The sequence below is a fragment of the Suillus discolor genome (genome assembly GCF_016758755.1).
Source record: "Suillus discolor strain FC423 chromosome Unknown F5147scaffold_15, whole genome shotgun sequence".
Classification (NCBI taxonomy): domain Eukaryota; kingdom Fungi; phylum Basidiomycota; class Agaricomycetes; order Boletales; family Suillaceae; genus Suillus; species Suillus discolor.
Window position 1 is genome coordinate 149174 of NW_024541262.1, and position 24196 is coordinate 173369.

Here is a 24196-nt window from a genome sequence, read left to right on the forward strand (position 1 = left end):
TTGAATCAAGACTTGGTTCTCTCTAGTTCGGCTGGTTGTCAGATCTTCTGTGCTGCAGCGCGCACGCGGCAATTCAACTTTGAGATATTTGCATTGCACGAACTTCGAGGTAACTTCGAGGTGTTAATTATTTGGAAGCGCTCTCGGTGTGACAGCGGCTTAAGCATCACGATGTGCCTAAGACAATGACTTCATGCTCTCATTTCAGAGTCACAATCAGCCGTTACATCAATGCGTATGCGTGATCGGAAGAGGGGGGGCTGCAGAAGCTTTACCAGTACAGTTATTTAGTACTTATCGGTACCTTGAACTTTTACAAGCCTTTCATTCGTGGGGTCATCGGAAGCCGAAGGTTTCCATCGGACTAAATGAAGCACAAATCTCGTAAATTATCATCAATACACTTATTGGCTCGTTGCTCGCACCTTCTTCCGCTATGAAAGTCAGCGGAGGTTCTTGCAGCAATCCTCCAACTGATTGCGAGAGTCAATGAATGGTAATCCTTATCTGAATTCTTCTGCCTCGTGTTGTCACGTTATCTGGATAAGCCATTACCACTTTCTCGTGTTACCTGCGCACCATGGGCAAGGTACTACCCGCCTCCATGATGTTTCGGTCTAGCATCCCCAATTCCGCTATTATCGTCCGCTGTGAACTAGACCGGTTTGCAAGCTGGTCCCAGCTTCTGACTAAAATTCGCAAGGCGGCGTCTGTAAATATATTGTCTTGCTTTGAGTGACGAACAACGTTGAAAACGCGTGGTGCCTTCTCCAAATGTATCTGCCAGGCTAGTGGAGATAGTTGTATGCAGCTGCTGCCACAAGCGGGAGAGCCCCTCTGTCGTTCGGTTTCGAGGCAGTCAAGACTTGTATGACCTTTGGGTTTAGGCCAGGCCACAGTGTTTTCCCATGGACACAATGCCAAATAGGTGCAAATACTGCACGCGACGCGTAAATTGGCGCGTTTAATTGCAATTATTTTAATATTTGGGTCGCGCTTAGTTTTCGGATGCAGACTACGACGTTGATCTTCTCCACCATCTGCCACCTTCAATTAACGTCGTAGTAACCACTATTGACATGGCAGTCTTAACTAGTCTGCCTACACCACCTGCTACGTCTCATAGAGACAAGGAAACAACTAGCTTTCCTGGCTCTCGTGTCGCCTGGACTCAACAGAACCAATACCATATTCTTACAAGTCCAAAGGGTCAAGTTCCCTTGCCACCAACCGCCTCACGCCAGTGTCCCACAAAGTCCATTCTCAAGAGATCAACGCCAAAGCTCCTCACCGTGTCAGAGCAGGGACAACGAGAGGCAACTCCAGAACCAGAAGACCCGCTTGTGAACCTGTCGTATCTTACGCGACCCATCTCCCAAATTCTTGAGTCGGAAACCTCCTTCACCGACCTCATCGATGCCTATGCCGTCCTCGCTGCTCGCATTAGGTCAGCAGTGGCGGGCACAACCGACGCGGACGCTTCCTGGCCTCTGTTTCAGCCGCTTCGTAAGAATACGCAACTATTCACTGACGCGGTATGTCGTGACCTCGGAAAAGCGCTTGTGGAGCCGAAGTCTCCTGAACTTGAAAGCGAAAGCGAAGATTTTCCATTTGCTCATGAGGAAGAGGAAGAACTTCCCTCGCTCCTACCTTCTCCGAAAAAGAGTCCTAGTAAGAAAAAACGCGGTATGTCAGCTGGGCAGGCAAAATATGCGCGCGACCTCTGCACTACCTCGCACGGCGTAATGAGGTTGCTTGGATCGGTCTTTACCCTTCCTGCTGTCTACCGTATCTTCACAGGTGCGTTTCTATACCGTTCTGAAGCATGTAGTCTGACATTTTGCAAGACGCGCAATTGGGCGAAATGTTAACAGCTGTTTTGTCTATTCCCATGGCTGATGTGCTCCCGACTCCTAACGCCCGGAAAACGTGTGCACTGTCAATATGGCTCCTGCAAGTTCAGCGCCTTCCAGAGGAAGTTCTCGTACCAGCGAAAGACAGAATTGCTTTTGCTCTGCGCCGAGGTATGGAGGGTGAACTAGGCAAAGAAGGCAAAAAAGGATCTGCCTGCGACGGTCTAAAGGTTAACGATGTCATTCTGGCCTCAGTTCGGTGCTTACTTTGTGCTACAGGCTATTCATGATCTTTCCGTGTATCAACCCTCGACTTTCGTACCTGCATTCACAGAGTTGCTCCCATCTATACTGGCGAACTTACTCGCGCCGACTTTACTTCTCCGCACTCAGGCTTGTCACGCGCTCGGTGGTTTCGTCTTGGCTTGCGTCTCTATTCCGCAATCGTCATTGCACGTCCGTATCTCCAAAGCAGTAGCTACTTTCCTTACAACGACACAACGATCCCCTTCTCCACGTAAGACGCCAACGAAGCCATCGTTAGACCCGATAATTGTTCGTACACTCCGCACGACGTTGAACGCGTTGGAGCCCCAACATGCAGCCCAAGGACCTGTCTGGGCCCTCAGCGTCATCGCCAGCTTCATCGTTTTGTTGGGGCCAGCAGTATACCTGGACGTTCGATTGACGCGTATAATATCGGCGCTGCTACAACTCGCCGTGCGCAATAAGAAGAGCTCAGTACGAGGACTTGCTTGTGTTACGTGGCGTTGTGTCGCTTGGTCCTATTTCCGTCCGCCCCCATCCTCCAATGATGAGGATAACGTCCAAGATATGAACGACAAGGATGTCGAACTTCTTCGCGAGAACTACTGGAAACTTCTCAAGTCCATTACCGACATGGGTGCCGGTGTCTCAACGGTAGCCGCTCTTTTGGGCGATGATTCTGGAGATGAGGATCGCCTGCGGAAGACCCTGACCCTAGTCAAAGCAATGATCAAAAAGGGCGGTCAAACCTGTGGCGACGGAATGGAGATTGCGAGGATCTTAGTGAGCTTCGAAAACACCGGAGAGAATTGGGCCATGAACAAGCTCCTTCCGCATTCCCTTTTCTCATCAAATCCGGGGCTTCTTACAGCGGAATACAAGACTTTGGCTACTGCCGTGAGGCCAATATTGGAGGAATGTCCTCAGATGAGCGATGTTCGATCCCTGACGAGAGACGAGCTATCTTGCAGTTGGGTGTTTGACGACCTCATTGAGATCTGGAGATCTGGACTTGGGTGCCTTGAGCTGCCAGAGGATAGTGGAACACCGGTCAGTTGTACGCCTGGTTTTTGTTTGCACGACTGACATCCAACATAGGGCGATGTCTTGTCAATTTGGGAAGGCCTTCTGAAGGCCAACGTGGCAGTCTTGCAAGGTAAGCATTCACCGGCGATTCATTCGTTTGATGTTTATGTTGGCTTTAGATGACAACGATGACCATGGAGCTATTGACTTCGCGTCCAAAGCTGCCGCCATACTCGTAGACATTCTTCGCGATCCTAAGCTCGACCTTTCGGCCAAGTTTGGACCTCCACCATCTCAGCAAGCCAGTAGTCCTATTGGCGGAGTCAGAGTTACCCCCAGGCGAACCTCGATACTGTCTCGGTCCAATACCGCTCTCAAGCTCGTCGTAACTAGAGACTTATGGACCGTGGTACGAACCACTTTCCCCAATAATGTGCTTCATTCTGCTGGTGCGAGGCTCCTTGCGTGTTTGATAGAGGACGAAGCCGACCTCGTCTGGGAAACGGATTCTCCGGACGATGCTAGGAAACAATGGGCCTACCTCTGCGCAGAAGTTTTAGTCGTCTGCGAATTGGATGATTTGCGAGAATTCTGGGTAAAGAGATCGCGGGCTATGGCTATGATGTCCTATGAGCCAGGAGTTCAGAGCCTCGTGTGGGGCTGCTTCGTTGAGAAGTGGACCGAGGACGCCGAGGGGTCTTGGGAAGGAGCCGCCTTGTTACTCGGTGTTCCTTTCGGGTATGCATCCTCATTGTCTTCTGTCTTTTAGAAGATCTGACCTTTTTGCAGGAAATCAAGCGCATGGGATATGACTAATGACGAATTCGACACCTGGGATAACTTTTTGCAGCATGCCGTCAATAAAGCCCTTGATTACGGTATCGATGCTTCCACCGTGCTCGATCGTGTTGCAGAGATCGTCTCCGAGAACCCATGCCCCGCCTATGCATCGTCGACTCGCGTTGCTGATCTACTGCTCACGCACCTTGACATGGCTGACGCCCGCCAGCTTCCCTCATACATCTTCGACTTTGTCAACGATACACTGCAGTCTACATACCCGCCCGAGCCTCGGAACAAAGTGACGTCGATCTGGATGATACGATCACTGATCCGCGTAGTTGATGCGTGCCCTGTGGAACTTCGACTGAATCTTTTGGAGACGCTTCAAGAGGGCATCAGCCTTTGGGTATCGGATGAATTCCACGTGTTCAATGAGGATGAATATACTGGGGATTTGCTCCCGCTATATCAAACTTCTTTGTTGGGCATGCAAGAACTTCCGAGGAGTGTTTATGTGCTCGACACGCTATCAGCTCTTATCGAGTCCGTGTTTTACGGTCGTGGCGACAAGCCTTCGATTGCATATGAATCGTTTGAAGAATTCTGGCAGTCGACTTTCGCTAGCCACCAAGAGCCAGAAGGAGGGTGGCCCGAAAGAATTCAAGCTTGCGTCAAGTGGTCTTCCAAACCGTGTGTAGCGGAGGAAGTGGCTGTAGAAGTTTCCGAGGTTGTTCCTCAGATAGAAGAACCCGAGTCAGGATCTTCATCTGATAGTCTAGACAGCGATGATCATCAATATCCTAGCTCTCAAACAACTCCCGAGCTTGATTCGCCATTCGTTTCTGACCAAAATGACTTACCCTCTTCAGGCCACCTCACTAATGTGTCACCATTCGTCGGTCGACTCGGACCCGCGCTCTTTTCCCCTTTCGAAACTTTAGAGTCTGACTCTCCACTATTTCCCTCTATCTTCTTTCCAACAACGCCGACGCGTCAAAACCGTGCTGAGACGCCCCCTCGCCCCCAAAAGCCCTCTGCTACTCCAGAATCGTTCCATTCGCTCTTGCTTCGTTCACCCGCTTCGACATTACCATTGCCCTCAGTTCCTCCATCGACCCCGCGGAGGTTACCAGCCAAGTTAGAAAAGACGCCATGCAGTGCGTCACCAGGCAAGCGGCGGATGCTCGAGGACAAGGAAAATATGTCACCTGTTCGGTCGGTCATGCAACGCATCGCGAACAGTTCTCCGAGCAAGGAAACTGCCTCCTTATCCATGCTTGGACAACGACAACCACTTGACGACCCTCTGGACGATATCACTATAAAAGGAAGGAGAGCATGTGGAACATTCATTCGTTCTTCCATCGAGTTTCCATACGTTGATGCAGATAGTGATCTCGAGGACGAACTGGTTGTGGCGAGTCTTCTCTCCCCGAGTAGATCGTCAGTGTCGACTATCTGTTCAGCTCCAGTTGTCAATGTCTGCAAGAAGCGGAAACGCATGCTCATGGATGCTGTTGTTCTCCCTCCCCTTGAAGAAGTTCGTCTTCGGTGGCAGATGCAGCGTCGGGCTAGCATCGAGCAACCGTCCGTTGTGACCACCCCCAGCAACGGCATGCGACGCACACGTTCTTTACCTTTGCTCTCGGACGCTGAAATAGACGACTCTGATTGTCGCCAGAAGAGGATGAGGCTCTGGGACGATTCGGACTCGACTACCTTGGAGGAGCAATTGTCTTCTTCGCCCCTGAGGGCTCTGGAGGACATACAGATGGCAGGTAGTGGTGAGTGTAAATCTAATTTCGATCATCACATGTCACTAATTATTCTGATCAGATGATTCTATCATGCTCACTGGGCCTATACGTGAGCCACACAAAGGATCAGATGATGATCTTCACGCCCTCGAGGTTCCTCCCCAACATCTGGTATCACCAGCTCCACGAAAAATGACGCATGACCTATCTAGCGACCCTCCTTCGAGTCCATCCAGAGAACTACTCGCTCGTCGCAAATATCGCATGATTTCCCTTTCTGAGAAGCCAAGTTTATCAGTCTGACCAGCATCATATCCACTGCACACATACCAACAATATTCGTCTCATACTTATGATATGTATCATTAACTGTCTCGCTGTGTCTATTGTAGCTGTCATGGATTTGTCATTATCGTAATTACAGGAAATTGTACTGCAGATCAAATGGAATACTTGTGATATGATGACACTAGACCCCGAGTCGCAGAACTTCACGAACGAACCACTGTCTTCTTGCGCTACCAGTGGCGGGCACTGGTGGGCATCAGAAGATCCCGATCGACAGTCGCCCGGTGTGTTCCCCGTCGATGGAATTCTGTCCATCGCCCCTGTTCAGGTATTATTCTCGGCATTCGAAGGTGTTGCATAACTGACAGGGCCGTTGCAGTAACTTAGATGAAACGATCAAGCCCTCAACCATCTTTAATTGCAAGGGGTAAATTCAAGCTATCGGTGTCGATTCCGATCCGACGAAGACAACGTCGATTCGGTGGGCCCATCAACCATGCATAGATCTTGATTGATGCCCGTGACTAAAGTTCGAGGCTGGCCAGATCTATGCAGTCAACGTTATTTAGCCACGATCATGATCCTCAGTTTTTACTCTTCGTCGCAGATAGTGCTGTTAATTTCTGCTGAAGGACACACGGAGCTACTAGGTGTGGCAAGGTTTCAAAGACGACTGTAGCGGCCATCCGTTTCCTATGGATCTGATTGGCGTTGTTCTGTGCCTCTGCATGGAAGGGGAAATAACATTTCAATTGACTGACTTCGCATTACAGATACAAATCGCCGTTTCTGACCGGCAGACGGGTACCATTGAAACCGACCTAGACTTGGACCGTCATTGAAGGGCTACGATGTTCCCTTACCGTATTTTCCAATTTACTTCAATTTTGTTCCTGTCGAAAATTTTCCCGTATATTAGCTTAACAATGCTGTTAAAATTTTGAGTCGCAAGCGCAAGGATGTTCTGTATAGTTATACTTGCCTCTAGACGGCGCTGCTGCTGCAGTACGAGATGGAGCTATACTTAAATGTTATTCTGACAGCCAGGTCGATGATGGAGGCGAGGACAAATTGTCAACAAGTTAAGCCCGCAAATGGTGTTGTTTGTCATACACAGCAAGACAGTTGGATGCACCCGGGGTTAGCCACCCTTGGCAGCACTTTCCTGCCGTTCGCACAGGTCTGACAGACCCGGTTTCCATGAGAAACTGGTCTCCGAGACCCCCCCTCCCGCCCTCTAATAATAGCACCTATGTCTCCCACATTACCGAGTGAGTAAACTGGCCTTATGACAATCTTAGTAACACTTAATAAAGCCTAAACTCGTTCGTATGGAGCACCACCAGTGCACACATGCAGGTGCTGCCAGTGGTTACTTCATCAACCATTTGGGCAACTCCTTCACCTCCCATAATGGGCACAATGCCGCCACCTGTCTGCTCGTCATCAACAACAGTGAGCTCATATATATAGTCCAAATACCATGTTCTATCAGCATTTTTTCTATATATCATGAAGTAGTGTGATGTACAAGCCTTAGACTGCTTTTTTGACTGAATTATTCAATGTTCTCATATGTTTTTGTTGCTTATATGTTCTTGCACATGAGGAAGGTGACATATGTAAATATATTGAGATCAACTATTCTACAACTAGGGATCTGCACGGGTACGGGTAACCCGTGCGGGTCACGGGTACGGGTACTACTGGGGTACGGGTACGGGTCGGGATTCTAAGACCCACGCTCTTACCCGTACCCCAGCTATACCTGTGCCTTCGGTAATTTTACCTCTCGTCCTCGCACACTCCTCAACTGCAACCATCATCAATGTCTTCGCTCACCACACCACTATCAACATCTTCGCACCCAGCATTCCCACGTGCACGCTACAACTGGCACCACCACCAACACCGGCACCTAACACGCCTTCCCAAGTCCACCAACTCCACGTTCACAGCGCGCGTGCCCGAAACGCATCAACAAGTGTTGACACGATGCAAACGCACGCGGATGACATGCGAAGACGAAAGGACAAGAGAATTGAAGAAGGGAGAAGGGATGGTATAGAGATGAAGGAGGAAAGAGGAACTTGAGGAGACGAGACTTTGGGCACGCTGGAAGTGAGTACTCACATTGAAGACTCTACCCCCAGCAACAACAACAATGTCATATGCGTCACGTTGCTGGCGCCTATCTTTGTGCGCCCAGCACTCGCACCACCACCAGCACTCGCACCACCACCAGCTTTCATGCCAACACCACCATCCACGACGCCAACACCACCATCCGTGTCACCTTCGCCATCATTCGCACCACCATCTTTGTCATTCACGCTGGCACTAGCGCATACCCCAGCGACACCATCACCAATGACCACTATGCCATTCCCAATGCGACGGATGCCATGCGCGAATGCCCAGCGTGCGCCCCTCCTCCTTCTTGTGCCATCCACATATGTTCAAGTCACGTCAGCATTCGCTGACATGTGCTGGACATATGTGCTAAGCACTGGCGGATCTATGACCTGCAGGTACACCCTTGATGGGTTGTACCCTGGGTCCTTACTTCGCTACCCACTGTGCAACCTGTACCCTTGCTGCAGGTGTGGGTTTACCTCAGGGTGCGGGTGCGGGTTGACCTGCCGACACCCGGGGGTTCACCCGTGCGGACCCCTATCTACAACATAGTAAGTGTAAGTTAGATGTTGTCCTGGTCTGATTCAACAATAGCCTTGCTCTTCTTGCTCTTTTCCCCTGCTGGAGCCCTTTCCCAGTGTGCTGGCCACGTTTCTCACTCAAGCCAGGTTGTAACTGCTGAGCCTTTTCTGTGAGCTTGCGAGCACATTTAGGGCATCATTCATCTGACAAAACAGCATCAGTTGAAGTGCAGTTGCACTTGTGATTGGTTGCAGGGACAAGGACACCCCCATAAAGTGCACTTGAAGTTGTGAAAGGTTGTGGCTGAGGATGTGGCATGTGGCATTGGAGATGGGTCAGTGTACAGTCAGAATTCTCAATAGAGAGTTGAGGCGGGGCAGGTAATACTGGGTGCTGCAAAGTGTCAAAAGCTGCAGAAGGCGAAGTGAGCATGTGTTCATTAGGCAACTCTATTAAACTTACTAAGAGCACAAATGGCAGGATCCTACATATCATCTGTAAATGCGGAGACATGGGTAAGTTCATCCAAGGTACCACTGGTGGGTGATGTGGATGGAGACGTGTCGACACCAGATTCATGATTGCTATCTCCAGTGAAAGAGTTATGAAATAAATTGTTCACATCATCATCATGTGATTAGGGATCAGCAGGGGTAAACCCACGGGTGCGCAGCCACCAACCTGTACCCATACCCGCAAGATACCTGTAAGGTATGGCCCACGCGCTTCCCGCTAATGAAATGTGACAAAGCATTACTTTTGTTTGAAATGTCAATGGCAGTTGTAAAACACCTATTTTGCAAAAAGAAATCGCGCAGGGTTCTTTGTATTTACACTGCACACAACGCTGCGCGGCTGGATTTTTGAAAAAATTGAAATTGAAAGTGCCATTAAGAAAACGAATGTTATGAGCCCTTTTGAGCCTTGTTGTTGCGTGACAAAACTAAGGGGGAACACAAAATTGGTACAACATTCTCAAACTACCACGGCACAATGCCCAAACATGCACTGAAACACCTGAAGAACCTTGGTGGATATGCAGAAATTTCGTTGATGTGCTTGCATCAGTCAGCGTTGAGCAAATGCGCAAGTGAGTTGAATTTTTCATTTTCATTTGCTTTATCTCACCTGAGATCATTCAGATATGCATGCCGATCTCGTAGATTTATGGATGGATATCACAAAGGTCTAACAGGAAAGCAAGCTGCCTGGGCCACTAAGATATATAAAGGATATCAAGTCCTCCCTAATTCCATTCTGGCAGAACTCGAGAACGCTGGGCTCTGACTAAGTATTTCACTTATTTCTAATTGATAATTCACTGTTTAATAGTCTACACAACTCATACACTACATAATTGTACTAGTTCTGATGTGTCCCATGTTCTTATTTTGCTACTTCATTCGAGCGTGATCTCGTCCAGGATGATCATCTAGTGTTTCAGGTCACAGCTAGTCACATCGTGTCACATGCCATCACACGTTAGTGGAAAGTGCGTGAGCCATACCTTACCCTTATACCCATGGGTCTTGGGGGGTATGGGTAGCTGGAGGGGTACAGTGTGGGTCAAGGGTATGGTGGGTATACATGTACCCACAGAACTGAATTGTATGCAATGAGAATACATCATATAAATTACCCTAGTACAATACTATCCCACCCATCCTGCAGCTCCTCCTCAGCTTCGATATCAGGCAAGCTAGCAGTTGAGTGAATGTCGCGATCCTTCACCAATCCTAGTTGGCTCCATAGCCCAACGCAAAGGAATGCACGTGTAGTCTGTGCGGAGAGACGGCTTCAGACATGGGAGAGAAGTAAGCGCCCATGGCTGAAAATACGCTCAACGTCAATGGAGGTTGCTAGAATCATTAATGTCAGAGAATATACTAGTGTTAAAATGAAAACATACCAGGGATAGTAAGGTAGTCCAACGCCATTTGAGAGAGTCGTGGGTAAGTCTTTCGGTGCCCACACCACCATGCTATCGGATCCGAAACATCCTCGATGTCTGCATTGAGGTAACTATTGAGTTCCTCAGCAGATGTACTAGTGGACTTGGGATGGGCAAGTGTGGGTAAACGGTCGAAGATATTTGTGTCCTGAGGGTTGATGTTAGCTGCGATAATGGAAATTATGTTGGTAGCACGCACCTTGTCAACCTCTGATACTGCTGGTGGCGGATTAGCATTGTTATTAGTAGGGACCGGTAAGTGAGACACATAACACTTGAATTCTGTGCAAACAAGGTTTTCAGCTGTGTCGATCCAGTCCTGCTGCCAGCCGGCAGACCGAAAATATGACAGCTTGTGCTGGGGATGGAGGACTACAAGATAATTAGATTTAGACTAGAAAACAACATAAAAACAAAAGACACACCCATAGCAATGTGATACACTTCAGAGGAGTCAGAACATGAGTAATAGCGGTTTAGAGTTCACTTTGCAAGTACAAGAGCTGCGCTGATGGCAGGATCAAGGTGGTCATCCTGGACGATGCAGCTGGTGAAAACATTGTCGATATGATCCATGGCTGGGATGACTGTTGCAAGGTTTGGGGTTGCTCGTGAGAAGTAAAGTGTCGCATCCTTGAGTATCTGTGACTGTTATGTCAGCATGTGTTACTAGTGTCATGTGACCACATACCTTCAACACATCATGCAGTTGTTTCACAAGCATCCACTCACCATCTTCCAACACATATTCCCCAAGACCCAACTTTTGCTTGTCAACGATGACATCAATCGCATTTCGGTACTCCAATGCGAAGTTCAACATATCAAACGTTGAATTCCAACGTGTTGAAACATCCCTTGGCATGATTTGCTGTGCAAGCTTCAAGTCTTCAAGAATGCCTTTCCACACAGGAAGGAGGATTGTTGTTGAGTGAACGATCTTGGTGGCGAGTTTTTGGAGCTGTGATGGGTATTAGTATACACCACAGGTGAGTCTTTTGTTGTTACCTTTACTAGTAGCAGTCTAATTGGCCGAATATTGGCTGCCAACTCCAAGCGCTCGTTGTGATTGAGCAGTGTCTCTTTGTTTACCCACCCATCATTATTATCATCATTCTCGGTGTCTTTGTTTGGGTCTTCGACCCGTGTCTGCAAGTCCTCAAGTTCGATATCCCTAGTAAGTCCATCCAATTCTTCATCTCTCTCTCCACCCTCTCCAGCCTTATTTTTTGAGGTGTCGAACTCATGTAACAGGGACTTAGCAACAAGATTGATGATATGCAAGAAACATCGTGTGTGACTTGCCTGACCCGCAAAGTGGGGCACCAGATCTACGAGTTCTGTCACGAGAGTATCGTTTGATGATGCATTGTCTGCTGTCACACTGAGTATCTGTGTGCCATGCCACTGGTGAGTTATTCCTCGAACCGATAATAAATTTTTTTACCTTGTCTGAGATTCCGAACTGTTCTAGGACATTTGCGAATGCCTCCACCAAATTAGCGACAGTGTGCGACTGTGTGTGCCTGTCAGCATGATTTCAATTGATGGTAAGTTTTTTACCTTTGAAACTTCAACAATGTCAAGAATCATAGCTAAAGGCTGACCTTCGTGCTCCAGATGGACTGATATAGCCACAAATGAACAATAATTCGGGGAGGTCCAGGCATCAGTTGCAAAATTAAGTTTGCCATCATAGTTCTGGTGAGCATTTGAGTTTGTGTCTTATCCTGTGCTAAGTTTGACTTACTTGTAACATGTTTGCTATACGTTTGCATGTTTTTATGAACACTTGTTTGATGTCGTGTGAGACAGTTGAAGGGATGGTAAGTAATACTCTGGACACCCAGTCTTCATTAGGGCATTGAAACCACAATCATTGACGATTTTGAACGGTCGCAGGCTCTCGGATACCCAACGCACAACCTCTACCCCGGTTATATGGTATCAGAGGTGTCTACTGTGCTTGCTCAAGACATACCTAGTCTCAGCACATGTATGCTGACGGTGTGAATAGGTAACCTTTCCCTTTCCTTTTTGTGTGAAGGAAGTTCTGATTGATCCAGTTTCAAGTAGGCTCTTGATAGGCCCTTCACATGCAGCCTCGGTGTTTCCTGAAGCCATTGCTGATTGTAAGGCAGGTTCTCCCCAACAACTCTTGACATGCTTTCACATATTGCCAGTTGATTTTGCATCTTTTTTATCAAGGTATCGTCGAACTTTGTGTTTGCAGCCATGCGCAGCACATTTAAAGACATGACATCGGCGCTTGTCGTGGTACTCGATTGCTGGTATTGGCTTGAAAAAGGCATAGATTGGTGATGTCCAATCTCGCATAAGTCTCTCTGCATTCATCTGTCATTAGATTTTGCATGACATGTTTCATAAGTACATACCTAGCTCAGTGTCTGATGATTCTGATGGATCCTCTTTAGAACTCTCTGCATCTTCATTATCGGCATCGAACTCAATTACAATAGTGTCTGCAACGTGGTGAGCTGCCTCCTCTTCTTCTTCCATCTCTACAGTAGCTTGATAACTCCGTGTTGATGATGGACTATTTCCATGCTCTATCTCTGTGGATGCCATCACCTTAGGCTGTTTCGATGTGACTGTGGAAGCAGGAGCCTTATCTGTAGTTTTTCACTTTGCTCGATTGCCTTCTGCGGCCATAGCAAGTGCCTTCTTAGTGGGCTTGGTGGTCCGTTTAGATAACATTTGTTGATAGGCGGGCACTGAGTGGATATAGTTAGATTAGACTCGTTATCAGCCTTTGTTAATTTGTAATGTGTATTGATCATGTGGTACTGTACAGTTATATATACAATCTATGGACCTATGGACCGAGGGTCCTGTATTTGGTCCAAGGGTACCATGTTTGGTCCATGGGTCCCAAGATCCCTACCCATACCCATACCCCTGGGTACCCCTACCCATGACCCCCAGGGGTTACCCATACCCCTGCTGATCCCTACATGTGATGGAGTAGATGATTCATTCACAGAGTTAGATGCAGGTGGAAGTGAATTTGGGGGAGTAGAATCCAGGTCTGAGGAATGCCTAAGCAAAATATTAGCTGAAAGAGACTCTGCAGTTGAAGGTGAAGATAGAGATGGGTCAGTGTCAGTAGGCAGTTGAGGTGTGTCAGGCGATGAGCTGCAGGTGAGTTCAATAGGCATGGAGGGCTTGACCTCGGGAGTGAGCTTCTCCCCATTCTTCATGTGTTGTAAATGGTCTTCAAGTTCCTCACTTGAGATTGGAACAAAATGGCATGTGCCACTTGCAATGGCATTTGCAAAGTTCTCAAGGCTCTCTATGCCACCCTTTAGATCTGACGGATTCACCCACTGTGGGTGAGTCCAACCAATGAGCTTGACCTAATGACAGCAGATGAGGTTATGATACTGTGCAAACTCTACAGTTGCAGAGAGGTCATTAGTTATACTACCTGTATTTTTAGTTAGTGCATAATTTATGAAAGCAATCAATCAAAAACCTACATAGTGAGGTGCAAAGGCCCATTCTGATAGCTGTTTTAGCCTTAAACACACAATCACGGTGACCTGCACCAAACTGGTTTGGTGCATGGACCAGTAATACTTTCCTATGAGTCTTATACCCCAGAAATCACTATGAACATTTTTTTTCTCTTGATCTGAAGTCACACTGAGGCTCAGGGAATATTTTTCGCATTTTTTTCATTATACAAGTTTGTACGCGAGTGGACTGAATATTTTTGTACATTTAATTCTGTGATGAGTTTTGCTTAGTCAGCCATGAAGATGACTCAGAAAGATTCTCACACATATCAGGTGACTGTGAAAAATATGTTTGCATAAGGTTACCCTGTGGGAAAGCTTACAAATCGCTAAACATGCACCCTATGTCATTATGCTACCAAATAATTTATCAGCCACAGATGTCAAACATCTATCCACACATTATGTAATCATTTCTCACTCTTTTCTAGCTGAGTCATCAAGGGATCACTTGACCCATGGGCCATGCACAGCTCTTGCTGACTCATCATCATACCAACTAGAGTTCTGAATATTTACTTTTGACTCAAAGATACTGTGTAACTTGGTACTATCAAACTAAAGTTACAACTTTAAGTGCGAGAAACTAGTAGTATAGCCACCTAATTTGTCTATATAAGGAGCTGCTTTTTGCCCAATAAAAAAGCAATTCCCCTACTTTTATACTCTTAGAATAAAATTGTGAGTGAAGTGTGAATCAGCATTCAGCAAGTGCAGATCAAGGTTGGAGCTCACTGTGCTCAACAACCAGCACCACATATCTGAGCTCACTGTGCTGAACATCTAGCACATACCTTGAGCTCACTGTGTCTGACGACTAGCAAGACTAGTTCTTCTTTTTCTGTTTTTCTTCTGATCGTCTGTTTGAATTTCTTTGTTTCTTTTTGTGTCTTTGTCTGTGTCTCAATCTCTCTGTGATTTTCTCTGTGATTGTGTGTCTGAGTGTTTGTTTGTTTTTCTCTCTCTGTCTCTCTGAGATTGTGTCTGAGATTTGTGACTGAAACTTGTGTCTCTGTTTCTTTGTCTCTTTCTCTCTCTCCATCTCAAGTGTGTGGTGTGTTGGTGACTAACTGTGTTGATTGTTTCTCTGATCGCTGTCTCTGTGTGTTGTGATCATTGTTGCTAACAGTCCTCGAGAACATGTTAGTGTTTCTATTGTAGCGGTCTTGTGTTGTTGATTGTCTTGACCTATCAACTTTCTCTCAAGTACCAAAGTTTCAGTCTCATTCTTACCCAGAAGTTTGGTGTTGTCTCTTTTGTCCACTGAAGACTTAGGATAGTCTTGTGGGGAGACTTTAGGTGTTGACAGTGATACCTGACCTCATACATCTGTGTATTATACCGGTCGAGGGTAGTCATTGCGAGTTAGACTTTAGCTATTGAAAGGGGATTTGGTATTGAAGTCCAAGATCGCCCATTCCTGAGTCTGTTTGAATACTCATTGTGAGTTCCTTGACAGCAGGTTCAATATTAGGCTAAGAGTGCTACAGAGGCTTGACTAGGTCTGACGGTAGTTTCACCTGTTTTTGTAACTGAGGGGGACTCTCATTGTAACTCCACACAACTTTCTGCACTAAGTTTGTGTACGAATCATTGTTGCTGTGTGAAGTGTTAGGAAGAGTATCTCTGTTGTTTTTGTTGTCATCTCTATATTGTTAGAGTGATTGTGTTTCCTGATATTTTTGTTGCTATTGTTTTGTTGTTTTGTTGTTGTTGTTGTTGATCACTGACTGACTGTGTGTTGTGTTTCTGATCGCTGTGTTTCGTATCCATACTGTTGGATTGACTGTTGACTGCTGACCTTTGTGCAGAACTTACTGTACTGACTGTACTTTAGGAGCATAAAGAAAGCCACCCATGAACAACCACATTATCAGTCATTGGTATTTGTCTGAATTGCTGACCAGTGGAGATATTTGGTTTTATAGGTGTTTATCTATAGATCATCTATCTAAGAAGACAACAGTGGTTTGTGGATGTGTCTAGATAGACATTAGAAAACATTGTACCATGGTAATATAATCACTTACTCAAAAGTAAACTGCTGGCAAGTATAGTACTCTTGAAGTTAGTAGCCAACTGAGCAATGTCCTTGCACAAGTACAAACAAACAAATTGCTTGGCTGCTGAACTCATAAAAAATGCCTTAGGTGCCATGGTAAAATCTGAGACATCATGAACCATGAAGACCATTGCTTCAATGCCCACACACTGTTACGCACTCAAATAGATCTGTTATGCGGAGCCCTAAGAGGGGCGTCGTCCGCTAACGTTCGTGACATAACTGGAAGGATCCGGTATGGCAAGTGAGACTGGCGACGACGAGTCAGCAGTGATCACAGTACGTGCGTGTCACATGACTTCTAAGACGGATGTCTATGAAGTCACTCAAGGTAAGGACAGTCTTGTCCGAACGATGAGGTCGATCAAGGTAGACTTAGTCGCGACGAGCAACTAAGAAAAGATACTAGAGACTGAAGCTGAGGGGGCTTCAGAGAGAAGTATGTTCCAAGGAAGATTGAGTAGATTCAAGTTAGAGAATCTAGTACAGGGTGACCGACTACTTATACTAAGTGGAGAGAGTTAAGGGCAAGGCTACCGCACAGTAGGTAAGGGTAAAGGGGAAATGAGAATGGTATAGGTGCATTGGCAACAGAGCCGGATTAGTGGTGGATGGTCGAATGTGGAATGAGACCGAGAAACATTGGAACGGACCAACGGTAAGAATACAATGTGCGGGAGTCCACAGTCAGAAGAGGACAGGAAAGGAAAGCCACATTGGTGGCATGAGTCAGACCGAGTCAGAGACGCAGGACCACATTGGTGGTCGAGTCATAGGAGGAACATGCGTGCACGTGCCAGGAAGCAGATGATGTGGGGGATGGGAACGGTCCTGAGGATCCGGTCAATGGAAAGTCGGTAAAGGAGGACGAGCCAGTAGATGGTGAGGGCGAGGATGAAGGGAAAATGATAGGGGGGCCACGTGACCGATGTTACTTGTAACAAGATACGCAAGTTGGATGATAGAAGGACCTCCAGTGAGCCATCTGGGTGGTCTGGAAGAACAAAGTGTGAAGGTGATGGGGTGATTGGAGGTGAGACAAGTGGCAATAGGCTAGTCTTTGCCCTGCCTTTGCCCTTAGTAGGAGTTTGCATTTGCATTTGCGAACTTCCTGCTCTCCATCCTTTATTAGTGCATGACAGCATAAAGCTTTGAGTGAGAGGAGCTGCATATCTAGAAAGGAAGAGTTGGGTGATCTCAGCGACCACAGGATGTAGTTCATGGTGCTCAATGAGGATCTTGGGGTTAATGTAGACATTGGCATTGAGAGATTCAGGAATGATGGGTGTGCCTGGAGGTGTGGCGCCTGGATGATGCATGAAAATGGTTGAACCACCTGTCAGTCTGTCAAGGATGGCACACTACATATATGGTCAATATAAGAACAGCACACTAGATAAAATACTCACCAAATCAAATATATGAGCCATGATTATCTCAACATGTGTGGTGTGCACGCGACAATTTTGCATCTTGTCATCTGAAGACACCTTTTGATATTTGCTGGTGCCTGTTTGGTAGTGGTCCGTAGTCGATGTGTAGAATCCATCTTCATCAAATTGCAAGTGTTTTCTGTCCTCATGAAAGCTGTGTGTGAGCATCACTAAGATCACTGATGGCCATCGTTCACATGCTCCTGAAATTGCAGATAGGTTTGGGGGTAGAGGAATCATAGCAAGTGCTTCCTGGAAACTGGTGACAGAAGGTGGCCAGTGTAATTGAGTCGAAGTTGAAGTGCTGGGTTGAGATGACATGATAGTAAGTGTGTAGGATTACAAGGCTCATCAGTTTATATAGATGGCAATTGTGAGGCAATGCATGTTGTAGTAGGGATCCCGGGGGGTGGAAGCAGGTTAGAGACAGTGTTTGGCTGTGTTTGGAGCGGGAGTTGCCAGTAGCAAGGATAGAGCCAAGCAGAGCATTAGCATAGAGTCATCTCCTCATGAGTGTTTGTCCCCAGTAGAGCAGGCTTAGCCTGTTCCATTTGGTGAACAGAGTGAGATTGTTTCTGAACAGAGTGACTACACTGGTTTCACACACCACCAGAGTCAGCATTCAGAGTATAGAGCCCAAGTATCAGAGTCTAGAGCAGAGCAGAGCACACAAGCTTTGAGAAGTCGAACCATAGACGTTTTTGGACATACATGTCACAAACTGTGAGGATAACACGTTTATAAGCATAGCCTTCTTATCATCATATAAAAAACTGTTGCTAACCACAAACCTCACTTTAGTCAAGCTGCCGCCCAAGAAAACGAAAACCCTCCCACCAAGAGGCCCAGGAGGCCAGTTTATCAAAGTGAAAGCCAGCACTGAAATATCAGACCTCAGTGCATTGGGAGAGTCATCACCACTAGACACACCGGAAAGTGTCCAGTGCACTCTAGACCAAGAAACACTAACAGAATCCGAATCCAAAGTCACTCAGCAACCGGCAGATAACAAGGACAGAGATGACGAGTCATTGCCAGGAGCACCAGAACCAAGCATCATACTCCTGACCCCAGAATTAGACATGCCAGTAGTTCCATTCCCACCCATCCAGTACCAGTATAAACCATTTGTATCGTCAATCCAGTCCCCACAGCAGTTACTCACATATTACAGTGACCTATCTCCATATAATACGAGGGAACGGATGTGCATAATATCCCATATGATATGGGCCAGTGGACCATGGGCCCATGATAAAAATATCCTTGACTATGACAGATGGGCCGGGAGGGAAATTATTTTCGATGGAGGCGAGTGGGCCCATGCAGGGAATATATAGAGTAGATGAGTGGGCCGATGTACATGAATTTGGATATTATGCAGATGGGTGTATTAAGATAGATGTGTATGAGATAGATGGGTAGGTACTTGTTATCACATTCACGGGTGGGCCCAGACGCATATTAAATTAGATGGGTGGGTCAAGGGTATTATAAAATATTGTATTAGATGGGTGGGCCGAGAGTGTTTTATAAAATATTTCATTAGACGGGTGGGCCGAGGGTGTTGTACGGGATATTGTATTAGACGGGTGGGCCAAGGGTGGTATAAAATATAGATGGGTGGGCCCAGGTGTATCATAATTGTAGACATGATGGAGCTGAGGTAGTTGTACATCAACCAAATCAGAGGAGGTAATAAATCAAAGTTACCGAGTTCCCAGAGCAGCAGGTGATCTCTTGACATGGCCTTTGATGGTGCACAGGTTGTCTTGCAGAATGTGGAATCTGGGGTGCGAGGCTTGTGTTGCCTTATGAGACACCCACTTCCGACCACCGAAATTCTCTGAGTTCCGAGTTCCGGGACCTGGGACTCAACACATAATTTAGTTAATACTTTCCGTGTTAAATGGCCAACCGAAGTTGAGATGTTTCTGAAGAGAGCAGCAGGTGCTCTCTTGACATGGCCTTTGATGGCGCGTAGGTTGTCTTGCAGAATGTGGAATCCCGGGTGCAAGGCTTGTGTTGCCCCACGAGAAGCCAAGTTCTGACCACCAAAATTTGAGTCAACCGTACCGAGTTCCGAGTTCCGGGACCCGGGAGTCAACAAATGAATATCTGATATCCAGCACACTTCCAATCAGGTAGTATTTCATTGAGCAATGGATAATAATACATCTTTGACAGCCAAAATTATCCAAGGCTTTCTTATCTGATCCTCACTATCTCCACCCCCTTTAACACCAAAGTCTGGACATCCAGCATTCAGCATCTGATTTCCCAAGATCAACATCCAGCATGAACATTTCTTCCCCTTCCACTTCTGATAGCATAAACATCTGGGGCACTTGGGCCCTGACTGTCACTTATGAAGCAGGGGAATATACCGAACAGAAATTCAAGGCAGAGAAGACTGGAGGAAACCCAGTCATACCTTCTCCCAACCTAGACACTGATCTGGTGATGGCGTGTGATCGCTTGGCTGATGTACTCATAAAGGCATATAAAAATCCCAGTGGGTCTTCCTGCAGATTCGGAAAATTCATTTTATCATTCAAATTCCTGCATGACAGTTCAGATGCAGATGGATATTGCAAGATATAGCAAATTGATCTTCCTGAAGGACACCGGGCATAATGAACAGAGAGAGGCGAAGTTGCTTGAGAGGTGTCCTCCTGGCCATGAAGGCAAAAAGTTGGTCGACGAACCTGCCACAATTCTCGATGCATCCGGTGCCATCATCGCATGGTACCTCCCAGATGCCCTGACCAACACCACCCAGGTGTGTAATATACATTGTTACTCAATGGATATTGAATATCAAATGGAACCTACAGAAGGGAATCAGGGAGGCCACCGATTTGCTCGCTCCAAGCCTCGAAAAAAGTGTAAGGGCTGATGGCAATTGGCGAACTAATCAAAAGTGGTTCAAATGGGGCTCGGACAATGTTAGCTCAACTCCCAGATGCATCAATTTATCTCTGGCATGGTTTCAACAGGGACACAAGGTAGGATCTGATGAGATGATGATTCCGGCAGTCATACTCACCAATCCCAAAGAATGTGTCCGATCCGGAGGTATCTGCATCATTGAAGGGACCTTCCTGTGAGAATATCCTCAAGGCCATTGCAAGGCCAGCAGCCATTGCGTCTGCGGCACTCAGGGTCATGCATCCTGAGCAGTACTGGGCAGGGTTGCGAACCTTGTCAAACCTCAGACATAAAGCAGTAAGCAAGGATCTGCCACAGATGCCGGAGGCCCTGCAGTACTGGGCATCCGTGTTTAACACCCTCTCCATCATTTCCAATTGGGAAACCCCCAATCATCGAGACCATTTGTCCATGGCTGAATGCTTTGACATTCTCACCACCGTGGGGAACTATTCTAATGCTCGGATGACAATGCCAAGCCTTCAGCTGGAGCTCAAGTACAATTCCGGCTGTATGATTGCATTTTCTGGAAGGATTGTGAGACATGGAGTTTATGATGTGGAAGGGGATCGGATTGCTTGGGCATGGTATATGAGGGATTCTGTTTACATTTATGCTGGGGTTCCATCATGTGGATGGGCTAGTGTGGATGGTCCATACAGCGTGTGAAAGATCAAACAAAGAGCAAGCATTGTGACCTATATACATTCCAACAAATGAATACCATGTACCAATGGTTATCCGGACCTCAATACTTGATTTTGAGCATTTGCGAAGTGATATATGGGACTCAATATTTTGGATGCGAGCCTCAGTATTCGATAATTGGAACTCGGGACTTGATATATGGGAGTCCCGAGTGCCGGGGTACTGAGTCCCGAAACCCGGAACTCGGCACTTGATATTTGAGACTGGGAGAAGATGTATAAATATGCTTGAATTAACATTTGTTATTACTGTACACATTTGACACAACCCTGAACCCTGACATTGTGGACTGCCCGGGTTTCAGGGTTCGGGACTCGTGACTTGGAATTCGATACTTTGTTCTGAATACCGAGACCCGGAAGCCCGGGTCCTGAGTCCCGATGTAAAGAGTTGATTCTATGTGGGCGCTACAAAAGTATTACCTTAAGACTCAGAGTGTGAGTGAGATGTTTGTCCCAAAGAGACTGCCTATAGAAATGCTCCTTGATATAAAGCAAGGGATATCTTGTTAAGATCGAAGTGAGAGAAGAAAAGTTACCAAGAGTGCACTCGGTGTTCCGAGGATATGTCCGAAGTACCGAAGTACTTGTCCGAAGTGGTCCAAAGGTGGTCCGACATCTAGAAACGAAGGTCCGAGGTTGCGCGAAGCGTCCGAAGAGCTTCCGATGAACAGCGAGTGTTCCGAGAGAAGTACAGCGGGTGTATCGAAGTATAAGACTTCGCGAAGTATAACTAAGCAAAGACTATTGGGAGAACTTAGAGACAGCGAAGAGCGAAATGGCAGCGGTCAGGCCAAACAATCGTTCTGAATGAACAAAGATCGATTGCGCTGAAGGTTCAACGATACAGCGAGGCACGAACAATGCTCCTGACTGTATCTATAATTGTTGTAAGGTCGTGCGTTGCCTAGTCTGCTATACTTGAGACGACAAGTGCGTTCGACCCTAAAGGGGAAGCGAGTGCAGCAAGGATCTAGAGGTATGCGCTGAAAGCGCTACTGGTTGGCCAATGCGAAGCGCGAGAAAGCGCAGGTGCGCGCAAGGCGCGGGAATGCGCGCGTGTATGGCGCGAAGCGTGGGAAAGCGTGCGCGTGTATACAGATATGAGAGAGAGTAAGAGTGAGTTTGCTTAAGTGATGATATGATGTAAGACAAGAGAAGGGAGATGCGAGGTGTAAACAAATAGATTTCTACTATGTTCTGCTAGGTGAATAGTGGGTAGTAACCAGTAAGTCCTCTGTCGTTCTGGTGGGAGAGTAAGTTTTTTGGGAGTCCCCCCAATAGTATGTACTGCTTGCGCTTAAGTATGGCGCCTAAGCGCTGTCATGCGGAGCCGAAGCGCTACCGAGTAAGGTATGTAAAGATATATGTAAGTAAGGGTCCATGATAAAAATAAAGATGGAACGATAAGCAAATGTGAGAAATGGAAATATACGCACTAGGGAACTTGGTGGACAGTGGATGGATGCTTCCGGATGGCTGGCGCTATAGGGCGCTCAAGCGCGGGAAAGCGCGCGCGCATATACATCGTGAAGCGCGGGAAAGGTACGCGCGCATGGCGCGCGTTGTGCGGGAAAGCTGCGCCTCATATAGAGATAGCTGCGGGTAGCACACAGAGTGATGCTACAAGTTCGTGCCATGTACTCCCCAGTGAAAACTGCCATATTGCACAATGAGAGGCATGAGTCTCTACATCTCCCAGGGACTTAAATTCTGAGTGTCCCCACTCAGCGCATGTGTGGTGAGGATCTCGAGTGATAGTATGCGAGTACGATGCATGTACGATGCTTGGGTTGTTGGGCGATGAATGCGCACGCGTAGGAATGTATCACATGGTATGCACGAAGCGCGGGAATGCGCAGGTGCGCGTGAGGCGCGAAGGTGCGGGAAAGTGCGCGCGCATATGCGCTCGAGGTGTGGGAATGCAGCATAGCATGGCGAATTGCAAGGGTGACTCTGGTGTGAATAATGCACCATGGGTGTGAGGCGATGATGTGAGAGTGATATGGCTGTGGTGTGCGAAGCGTGGGCGAGGCGCGCGCGTATGGCGTGAAGCGTGGGAGAGTGCGCGCGCATAAGGCGCGAGAACATGCGTGAGTGTTGCATGCGCTACATTCTGTGGGGGCGCAAGGGGCTGTTGCACAATGATCTCTGAGTCCAATATGCGTGCATGAGCATGATGCGAAGTGGCATGGTCCAAGAGCGATCCAATCCATGTCCAAACCAAGTCCTGCTAGGTGCGCTAAATATTAGGTGCTAAAGGTTTGAACAGCATGAGTAAAACTTTATGCGAAAATATGAAGAGAAAACAGTAAACTTTGCGGATGTCCTATCCGACTTGTCTTCTTCGTGCGGCTGTCGACATCTACACCTTCCTATGAGCAAGGCGCGGGAAGCGCACGCGCACGTGAGGCGCATGGGTGCGGGAAGATTGCGCGCATATCTGCGCGTTCTAAGGTAAAAAGAGCATGGTGCCGCGTCATGCGTGCGAAGAGAAAATAATATCCTATTGAGCTAGGCGGGCACAATCTAAGGTTGTTTTGTTGTTTTTCTTCTATATTCTTCTAGGTAATCCCTATATGCATATATATCAGTGTGTTATTAGTCCTTTGGACGGCGGTATAATGAGAGAAAAATGAAAATGAAAGAGCACTGGACGAAACCCAGGGTAAAACGAACGGTATCCTATGAAACAGCGTTGTTATGTGTCTTTTCTTTGATGTGCAGCTGAAGCGCTTGAAGCGCGTGGTGTGTGTGGCATAGGCGAGGGTCAGAAGGTGCAAGGCTGGCGCGCTTGGGGTGCTTGGTTCCTCTTCATCAAGCCTCTTTGATTGCGACTCCGAGGTGGGCTAGTAACTGGCAGAATGAATTCCTGCGCAACACGCTGCAGGTTGAAGGCGCGCCAATGGGAGGCGCTGCAAGGGGTGTAGAGGTGCTCTAC

General features: G+C 47.2%; 6 protein-coding genes across 6 annotated transcripts; 2 read left to right on the forward strand and 4 right to left on the reverse strand.

Annotated features, from left to right (window-relative positions):
• Positions 1-1079: 1079 nt before the first annotated feature.
• Positions 1080-6154, forward strand: F5147DRAFT_632472 (uncharacterized protein; the record flags this gene model as incomplete). The annotated part of the gene is made up of 7 exons (XM_041432822.1): positions 1080-1800; positions 1848-2083; positions 2133-3170; positions 3219-3276; positions 3326-3884; positions 3936-5713; positions 5766-6154. 7 exons carry the CDS (start codon positions 1080-1082, stop codon positions 5987-5989), a joined length of 4614 nt encoding a protein of 1537 aa, XP_041295177.1. The 3' UTR covers positions 5990-6154.
• Positions 6155-9520: 3366 nt separating this feature from the next.
• F5147DRAFT_792091 (uncharacterized protein) lies at positions 9521-9919 on the forward strand (the record flags this gene model as incomplete). The annotated part of the gene is made up of 1 exon (XM_041443087.1): positions 9521-9919. The coding sequence occupies exon 1, from the start codon at positions 9626-9628 to the stop codon at positions 9917-9919; it is 294 nt and encodes a 97-aa protein (XP_041295178.1). The 5' UTR covers positions 9521-9625.
• A 920-nt stretch (positions 9920-10839) lies between these two features.
• On the reverse strand, positions 10840-11681 carry F5147DRAFT_528837 (uncharacterized protein; the record flags this gene model as incomplete). The annotated part of the gene is made up of 3 exons (XM_041430047.1): positions 10840-10977; positions 11254-11544; positions 11592-11681. Coding segments are annotated over 3 exons (519 nt in total), but the record flags the coding sequence as incomplete, so codon positions are not given.
• A 138-nt stretch (positions 11682-11819) lies between these two features.
• On the reverse strand, positions 11820-11975 carry F5147DRAFT_524531 (uncharacterized protein; the record flags this gene model as incomplete). Its single annotated transcript, XM_041429964.1, has 1 exon — positions 11820-11975. A coding segment is annotated over one exon (156 nt), but the record flags the coding sequence as incomplete, so codon positions are not given.
• A 1436-nt stretch (positions 11976-13411) lies between these two features.
• F5147DRAFT_771312 (uncharacterized protein) lies at positions 13412-14105 on the reverse strand (the record flags this gene model as incomplete). Its single annotated transcript, XM_041441221.1, has 3 exons — positions 13412-13960; positions 14003-14031; positions 14084-14105. The coding sequence occupies 3 exons, from the start codon at positions 14103-14105 to the stop codon at positions 13412-13414; spliced, it is 600 nt and encodes a 199-aa protein (XP_041295181.1).
• Positions 14106-16954: 2849 nt separating this feature from the next.
• F5147DRAFT_650900 (uncharacterized protein) lies at positions 16955-17938 on the reverse strand (the record flags this gene model as incomplete). The annotated part of the gene is made up of 2 exons (XM_041433475.1): positions 16955-17545; positions 17594-17938. 2 exons carry the CDS (start codon positions 17936-17938, stop codon positions 16955-16957), a joined length of 936 nt encoding a protein of 311 aa, XP_041295182.1.
• Between the last annotated feature and the right edge of the window lie 6258 nt (positions 17939-24196).